At 38.1% G+C, this 9868-nt stretch overlaps 1 protein-coding gene across 1 annotated transcript in view; it reads right to left on the minus strand.

Moving 5' to 3' along the window:
- Window positions 1–8668, minus strand: part of LOC149070521 (acetoacetyl-CoA synthetase-like) — a 33288-nt gene extending 24620 nt beyond the window's left edge. The window contains exons 1-4 of the mRNA XM_089249158.1: window positions 8419–8668; window positions 6754–6857; window positions 4246–4363; window positions 1265–1378 (exon numbers count right to left, since the gene is read on the minus strand). Coding sequence (XP_089105284.1) covers window positions 1265–1378; window positions 4246–4363; window positions 6754–6857; window positions 8419–8521 — 439 coding nt within the window. The 5' untranslated portion in view covers window positions 8522–8668. The remainder of the gene's footprint in view (window positions 1–1264; window positions 1379–4245; window positions 4364–6753; window positions 6858–8418) is intronic.
- Between the last annotated feature and the right edge of the window lie 1200 nt (window positions 8669–9868).

The raw sequence follows: 9868 nt of genomic DNA on the forward strand, positions 1-9868 counted from the left end.
CTAAAGAATATACAGAACAGAATGGACCGAGCATGACCAATAAAGAGTATACAGTGGATCCAGTATGAAATTTAGAAATGGAATATCAAGAGACTGGTGTAGGACCATATTCCTAAAGGTGCACATCAAAACACTAATCATCGGTGTGACTATACAAATACAACGCCACAATAGGCAAAATGCCCAACGAGATGGCAGAGAAAAAGATGCCCCATAACAAATATGGATGTCATATATTTCAAAAATAAAGCAACCCAATTAAAAACTAAAATTGTAAACAATATATACACATAACAAAATACTATACAATGCCCATAATGTATTTATGGTTGTCTTATTCTAACCTTTCTATTCCATTTTATTCTATCTTTCGATTCCATTTACGGTAGGTTCCATCCTAACAAACCATGATGTCTCACCACTGGGATCTCAATGAGTATCACAAAGCAATCCAATGCAACAAAGAGTTTGGAATGAACTCAAAATCATTAATACTTATTTACAACTGAATTATTTTTAAATTTAGAAAATATGAACAAATTTATTGAAAATTGTGTCGCCACAAGTCCGGGTTGCTGATCGTATTCAGTTCTTGAAATCAATGTTTCTATATCTAATATCAGTATTCAGTTCATGAATAGCTGTTGGAGAATCCTTGGCATTGGTTGGCTTTACATATGAAAATGCCCAGTATGAATTTTGGAACCTTGACAATAGGAGACCACCAGATTAAATGGTTCAAAATAATCATATAGATTAACTAACTAGAATCAAGATCAGAGGCTTCCGACTCCGAAGTTGAGTCTACTAGCAAACTGTAACGTGAGACTGAGGATGAAGTTATTCATATGCAGTATCAAGTTGAAATGCATAGAATCAATCCAGCTGCTGTCTTTTATATAATATATATATATGAGTAATTATTGAATAATTTAATAATAATACAAAATATTTAATTTAATAGCACTTATTTAATGAGGTGGTCCCTTCCCAACCACAGTGGGTTCGTACCGTTACACTGTTTCTTTCATACAGTGTAAGCATCCATCTTACACAAGTTTCATTGTAACTAGAGCAAGGATATGTGTATCTAAAAAATTTAATCGATTTGCAGCAGGGCAATAAAAATTCAACTACTTGTCGAGTGTAAGTAAAACAGAAAACAAGTTGGTGATTTATCTGACAGATACATTTGGCCTGATCGGGGAAGGTTAAAGAAAGCATTTTTTTCCACTACAAGCAAAGAAAAATGTAATTCACTTACCAGCAACTCTGTCACAGATTTGAACATTGGCCTTTTTCAATATACGCACAAACATTTTCACCTCATCAAATAAATCTTTATACGTGATCTTCATTGGTTTGTCCACAGCTTCACCTGAGGGACAAAACATTTTAATTTTCTTAACATGATGAATGTTATCTGCATTTTTTTAGAGGGGTTGGAATTTAAAAAATTGTCCAAAATTTTTTTTTTTTTAAAGATAGTTAATCAGATGGCATATGAATGCGAGCCCCTACCCTTTAGAATTTTCTGTTACGACCCGTCACTGATACACACACACAATGCATATAAATAGTATTTTTCTGTCAGTGTGTGTATGTTCTCTATACAAATCTACAATTTCAGACCGATAGTCACCAAATTTTCCATATATACCAAACAAGACCTGACTTGAACGATAAGCTACTTTAAAAGTTCGTCAAAGTAGAGCAAATGCCCGATATGGACAAAAAACTGTCAGGCGACAATGGTTTCTGGTCCTCAACAATCACTTTCGGAATGTTTACTTTGGTTACCGTGGTTCCCTAGAAATGTGTTTCCAACATGCATATGCCTTTACAATGTTTGTCTCTTCTTTAACGCTGCAACGCATTGTGCATAACAGTTTATGCCTTTATAATGGTTTGTCACTTTTTGAATCCGCTTAGTAATTGAAGAAAACCCGGGCAGCGCTGGGTATTATAGCTAGTTACGTAATAATTGTTATATACACTCATTGCCATAAAAATTTGCGCACCAAGAAATAATTGTGGGATCGAAACAAAAGTTGGCCTGAAGGTACATGTCGGGCAGATATGCAAATGATTAGAAATGCAGCGTGATTGCGCATTGCGTAATGCCACTAGAGGGCGTTGAACTTCGTTCTCCTTGGAGTATAAAACAGGTAAGCAGAGCTTGCTGGAGTGTATTTAATCGTTTGCAAAGGAAATGCTGAGGTAGACATGCCGTTACGCCGCCGTCGAAGGCCATATGAGCAATTGTCAGAGTTCGATAGGGGAAGAATCATCGGGATGATGGAAGCTGGGTGGTCAGCTCGGCGAGTAGCTGGTCAACTAGGCAGTTCTGATTTTACTGTGAGGAGGTGTTGGGACCAGTGGACAGAAGAGACATCATTTACACGGCGACCAGGTTCAGGACGCCCTCGACAGACCAGTCGTCGAGAAGACCGTCACATCATCTGAAACGCACGCGTAGAGCCAACTGCCTCATTGGCCGCTATCCAGACACAGGCAGCAGCTTCACTACGGGCCCCTGTGTCTTCCCGAGCCATCGCAAGGCGCCTGGCTGAAGGACATCTGGTATCGCGGCGCCCATTACGTGTGCTGCCAATGACACCCACCCACCAACGCCTCCGTTTGGAGTGGTGTCGAGCACGGCGGAATTGGACTGCAACGGAATGGAACCAGGTCGTCTTCAGCGACGAATCGAGATTCAACTTGAGCAGCGATGACAATCGTGTTCGCGTGTGGAGGCCCCGTGGTGAACGCTTCAATCCTGCCTTCGCTTTACAGCGACACACCGCTCCCACAGCTGGTGTCATGGTATGGGGTGCCATTGCTTACGATACACGGTCACCCCTAATATTGATCCATGGCACAATGACAGCCCAGCGGTACGTCCATAACATCCTTCAGCCACATGTGTTGCCACTCATGGCAGGGCTCCCAGGAGCCATTTTTCAACAAGACAATGCTAGGCCACACACAGCAAGGATGTCACAAGACTGCCTCCGCCACATTACCACCCTTCCCTGGCCTGCTCTATCCCCAGATTTGTCACCAATCGAGCATATCTGGGATCATTTGGGACGGCAAGTTGGACACCCTACGAGGTTGTTGGTCGAACTAGAGGCACATTTACAGCAACTGTGGAACAAGATGTCTCAGGACATCATACGGAACTTGTATGCCTCAATGCCCGCTCGTATCGCATCATGCATTCGTGCTAGAGGGGGTCCAACAGAGTACTAAAACTTCTGTTCATCTGTACTTTTTTCTGCAATAAATAATCCTTTTTCTTGGATTTTCTAATTACTTACTTATATCAACGTAGTACTTACATGTGTAAAATTTCGTTTCATTTTGACGACTTCTTCTGGGTGCGCAAATTTTTATGGCAATGAGTGTATATATATATATATATATATATATATATATATATGACTTAAGCTACACCACATATAACTTGCATAGGCGTAAACTTGCATCCAGTCCAATTAGCCCAAGCCCCACTCCCCAATATTCATCACCACCTCCATAGTAATCTATGCAAATATCTTTTATGGGCATCTTTTTCAGCCACCTTGTTGGACATTCTGTCTGCTGTGGCCTTTGTATTTGTATTGGGTTTGAGACCCCCCCCCTCCAATATTTTCAATAACTTTATGCCTGTCATAACTTGCTTTCGACACCCTTCAATATCAAAAAACCCCTAAAAATCCAAGTATTTGACAATCCTGTGGAAGCTGGAATGCGAGTTCTGAGGATATGTGTGATCCTAACATATTTTACATTATTATGTTGCCAGAGTTGTGTTTGATTTTTGATCTTGCTTGTGATTTGCCATCTACAAAAACAATAATAATGTGATCCTCACGAGTATTCCCAAGGGATCAACATGATCTGTCCAGGGAATTTGTTAGTATTAGTTATTAGTTAGTATTTGTTAGTATTATCCATACCCAAACCTGGATTCAAACCTAGACCTGCACAGTCGAGAGGCTAGCTCCCAAACCACTAAACTGCCAGGCGGCATCTGTCTTCTATATTTTGAAATAAAGATGGTAAATGCTTGAATTTCATGTATTATGTAAGTATCATGTTGAAGGTTTGCTGCTCTCTGTAGACAATTTTTTTAAACATTTTGCGGACTGTAAGAATAAAGAAAAAACCTTTTGAAGGGGAAAACTGAACAAAAAAATGAGAGGTGAGTGGAATAAAAATAACATTGTTCAAACATACCAGCTACGTATAACGCTATATGATCATCCCTATAGCGCAACAGGTTTTCAGCATAATTTAAAGATGAACCAATGAACCATTTTGGAATATCTTGCATCTTTTTACCATCTTCTAGAATCTAAGGGTAAGATAAGTAAAATCAAAATAACAAATTCATCGAGCAATTTGATCTATATCAGCGATTCCCAATTTTTTATCCAACACACCCGCTTGTTACCATACAATTCAGAAGATCAACCTCCCACTTAAACTAAGATTATAATGTTTTCATTGAAAAAAAAAACTTCAGAAAATTCTGCATCTACTACTGCTGACTACACTAGTGAGAAAAATTAAAGGGCTATCGATGCTATCCAATATCATTGAAAAGTATTCATCAGAAAGGCTATTACAGATCATTTTCTTTAGCCCATTAAGCAGTTTTTAAAAATTTTCCGATCCGCATTATAACTGCGACATTAGAAATGAAAGTGTGTTAAGAACCTGAGATATTTTAGGATGGTTGAAATAAAGCAGATGGAGTTCGACGAGATATCTCAGGATTGGGCCTGGCTCAACATACTATCAGATTAAACAGTAAATTCTCAGTGTACAGTAAACCTTTGTTTATAGGGACTACATTTTTAAATCACAAAATTCGATTTGGTGCTATTTCTTAGGGTTACCAGCGGGGGATAATATAAATACCCAAAAACGTTTGGAAGCACAAAAAGAAGAAATAAAAACCATATTTTTTCACTGCTACATAACCATTTACACATGCACCTAGTACATACTCCTCTGCAAAAATTTCGAATGAATTGGTACATGAATATTTTTCACTGAATGATAGCCATATTTATGCATGTATAGCAGTGGTAGTTAAACTTCTTTCTCCTGTGGCTCTTTTGCCTGCACTAGATAGCCTATGTATCAACGGTTCCCCAGAACAGTCTAACAAAGAAGTGCTTCTAAGACCAAACAGGCTTTAATATTGTGACCCCCCTCCCCTGAGAACCACTGAATACAGCAATACCTCGGTATAACCATAGGCGGAGATAGACTTGAAAGTTTGGGGGGGGGGGCATGGTGATGATGTCAGAGCATATATATATACACATATAGGCCTACATTAGATCAGTTGGCTCCAACTTTGACACTGAGCCATGCCCCCAATGCTTCCCTGTATCTCCGTCCATCAGTATAACGCTTACAGGCCTACATCTTTCTGCCTAAAAGATCCCTTTTCATAAGTCCCTGAAAGCATGATTGACAAATTGGGATTACTTTCCGTCAAGACTCCCCGATTATGAAGTTGATTTTTATTTGGTTCCCAGGAGTGATGCAGAAGCCCAACAGTAAAAATAAAATTAAATGTGCCCCCACAGTTATATCAGGAATGGGCAAACCTCAGCATGCATGCAACCAGTAGCATCCCCATGGTATTAAGAGCGGAATATTAACGCTTTTAAAAAATTAAATAAAAATTCTATTCCATTTTTCAAAGATATTCTCTCAAACTTTTAAACAATCCTTTTCTTAAGAACGATGGTCGTGTAATAGGCTTCCATATATTTATGTATGTATTATGTATAGGCTTCCTATATTTAGTATGGTAGGTTCTCTTAAAATAATAAATATGTGTGACTTTCTATTCAATTCACGCCTGTTCGGTTTTTAATCTTTGGAAATAGTTGCTGGGTGTCCCATTTGTGCGAGATTCGTGATCGGCCATATGGGAAACATGCATTTGTATAATACAATTACATTGTATATACAATTACATATAATACAATTACATTGTATATCCATGAATTCGGGGAAGGGCCCTCTTACAAAGTTTATTGGGGGGGAGGGGCAGAAGCACCCAGAGTCCTCAGGTTTTGGCATCTATGCCCAACATGGTGTAGGCAAGATGAACTTCCACTGCTGTACGTACGTACACAACCCACATTGCAATAATAAAAATTTATGAGTCTAAAATAAAAACAATTTAGAACTAAAAAGATTGAAAAACTAAACATTTTTATGAAAGTAAGTAGGCACGGCCAAACTATATTTTGCAGGAATGGAGAAAATGCCAACGCCTTGTAAAAATAGGATGTATGGTTTGCATGTTAGAATTCGTAGAGTGGCAAGCACATAGAAAATAATTGTGATTGCTTGAAAAAAGGTTGGCCCACTGCTGATTCAGGAGATTCAATAGATCATATTCAGGGGTCTGTCCAGCCAAAATTTGGGTTCGTTTTTCAGACCCTTCACAAAATAAAAATTAATGAAACCATGAATTCGGAATTTCATTTCTTTTGTGATAGATTAATCAGATTACTTCGCTTCCTACAAAATTGCTTATTTTTCACAAAATTAATGGTCATTTCACAAAAATAAGGGAAATTTTCACAAAAACAGGACCCTACAAAAAGAAGTCTGGACAGACCCCTGATATTATCACAGAAGTATGGTATTAAAATTAGTGATATCAATACCATGATTTTGTCAAGACGCTCAGAAAAAAAAAGAGACGCTTACTTTCGAATGAGGCGAAGATACAATGATCTCTGTAAACTTGAGGATTTCTTCCCAAAAGTCCACATGATTATCGATCGACCAATCATAAAGATCCCAGTAGTTTCCTACAAAAAAAGAAAAGTATTTTCATATTTTTTCAGCGATAATCACTGGACAGAAACATTGCAAATTTTCACATGTGCAGTGTGCATGTAACAACTGACAATATTTTTGTTATTTATCCACTATGGATGGTACCCAGAAGCGTATTTGTAGGGGGTGGGGCCCTAGCTGCAAGTTCGAGGAATGAATGATCAAGAGAACTATAGGATGGGAGAACGGTAACAAAATTTGAATAGCTCACAGGAGATGCAATAACTGTAAAAACTATGAATTTGCTTCTGCCTAGGTCAGTAAGTGACTAAATGAGAAACCTGCAGTGTGTGCAAGCACTTGAGTGACCAAAAGAGTAACTAAGGAAGCAAGGTAAGCCTACTAGGTCTGTAAGTGATCTAAAGCCTGTGCAAGCAGGTGAATGACTAAAAGAGTGACCTAGAGAGCTAGTGATTTACTACGTAGTGAGTTGTGCCGGAAGTGTAACTGTGTGTGTACCTAACGGTCTGAGTGCGCATGTAGGGTTGTGTTTGATTTTTTCAGTGCTGCCATCTTATTTCATAAGTGAAGTGAATGATGTGTTATGATTGAATTACATTTGTATTGTTTGTAGGTCTCTGTGGCGAGACTTTTCAAAGGGGAGATCGGCTCGCATTCGCACCTTGAACTTAGGAACCACAGAAAACCAACTTCAGCCAACCATCACTGTGGTGACGGTGGGTGTTTGAACCCGGGACCTTGTGACGTGAGTCCGTCACTATGACCACTCGACCACTACAGTGACCAACTTGGGGGGTCTGGTCCCCTCCCCAGAAATGTGAGAAAATGACAAAAAAAAAAAGGGAAAAAAAGATGGCCAAATTCATTGTTCTATCACTTTGGTCCCACGCAAACAATATTTCTGGCTACAGGCCTGAAAAGAGTGACCTAGTATGTGTGCAGGCACGTGAGTGACCAAAACTGTGTAAATATGTGAATGACCAAAAGAGTGACCTAGAAAGTGTGTGAGCATAGAAATGACCTAGAGCAGCAGTTCTCAACCTTTATTGACTCACTCACAGAGCTCTTTTCAGTGTATAATTTCTATGGCAGAGCATCGTCTTTTTTATTTACTTATGAACCTTACTGATTTATTTTCCTCGAGCCTCAGGGACACGCACACAGAGCTTCAAGGAGCACTGGTTGAGAACCGTTGACCTAGAGGGCAAGGGACTAAGTCAATGGATGACCAAGAACGTGTGCATGCATGTGAACGACCAAAAGAGTGACTCAAAGACGGGGGGGGGGGGGGGGGCGCTAAGCGGGTTACAACCCAAGGCAGCGAATTCGAGGATTGAGGTCAAGAAAATTGGAGAGGGCAGTAAATTTGTTTAGTCCACGCACAGGCAAGCGGTAAAACCCCATGAACCCACCTCTGATTGCACGACATTGTAAACAGTGATATTTGCTCACAACATAGTGAATTATGTAATTGTGAATGCATTGAACTCAAGGGGAATTGAACTACTTAATGATAGTATGTTAACATATGATCTGATTAAACCAATAAATCGATACACATGATGAACTCACTGAGAGATAGACAATATTTTTCATTAATGAGCTCCCTAAAGCGGATGATATTGAGATCGAGATCTTCCGATGGCGTCCACATAACGCGAGTTACTGCATCCATTATATTTTCGTTGCTCAAAAAATATGTTTTGCTATCAACGGAATGTGGTTAAAATGCACTCAAATTATTAACTAACTTAGATAAATGATAATAATAATCTCCTCGTAGATCGAATTGTTTACACGTGTGGAGTCCACTTGAAAAGAGAGAAATTAATTTTTCTAATGAGGAATTTCATATCACGAGGTTTCGATTCCACAACATTTGATCTGAAACCGAAACTAAAATGACACCAACTTTGATGTATAGATCTTATAGCATTTTCCACAAAAATGCGAAAGTTGAAAAAAAGAATCAATTTTTGAAATTTGGAAGAAAAGTTTAAAGTTCCAAAGAGAAAAAATAACGCAAATAAAAATGAATGAATAGAAAAAGTTGTAGCGCCATCTAGGTTTTTAAATAATGAAAATTTTGTTTTCAGTCTTTTAAATAAATATCACAATCTTCAAGGTTATAAATGTTAATTTTTAAAAAAATAATTTGTTTAACTAAAAATTGAATGTAAAATATTTTGTGTCAATCGACTAAATGGTTACTTTAAAATAAAGTAGAAAAATATATTTGTTTATTTTTCGATAAATTTTAATTGCGATGGTGTGTAAGAATCGTGTTGAGTTAAACGCATTAAAAACAGTATTCATGTAGTTCACAAATAAGATTGATCTACCGTTAAATGCTCACATTGTAATGTAAGGCACACCTATATACCCTGTCACGCACACAAAGTATCTTAGTATTGTTGTGGATAAGAAGTTTTCAGTTTCTTCCGGCAATGTGATGAAGCAATTCACAAGGGAACTGTGGCCTCCGTCATGCTCAACAAAGTATGCCACAAGCATTTCAGCTTATCAATACGTAAAAAATTTAAACTTTATAAGATGGTTATCAGACCAGTGTTGCTTTATGCTGCTCCTGTGTGGCTATTTGCCCGACGGACGAGATATCTTATGATAGTAGAACGAAATGCAGATTTTCCAGACCAAAGAATTTTCTGCACATGCCCAGGCCTGAAATTCCTTGCCTACGAATAACTTCGAAATGAGGGAACAGTGCTCTTGAAGGAGAACTGATTCTGCATGTCAACTACATTATTCTTTGAAAAAAGAAATGTGCACATTATAATACGTATGTTATAATGGTTTTACCAACGTATTGGCCCTGATAAGATTCCTTTTTCTAAAAAAAAATGAAATTCCTTATGACAATGTGACCTGCCTTTGGCTTTCTTTTCGGTATATTGATGTTGATGTCGGTTTTGATCCTGGTTAGTGTAGATATGAAATTGTACATACATTTAGTCATATTTAACCACATTCAATTACATTTAATTATATTTAATCACATTTT

The sequence above is a fragment of the Pholcus phalangioides genome, unplaced genomic scaffold (assembly GCF_987345545.1).
Source record: "Pholcus phalangioides strain wild (caught in Gottingen) unplaced genomic scaffold, Ppha-v1.0 ptg000021l_1, whole genome shotgun sequence".
NCBI lineage: Eukaryota > Metazoa > Arthropoda > Arachnida > Araneae > Pholcidae > Pholcus > Pholcus phalangioides.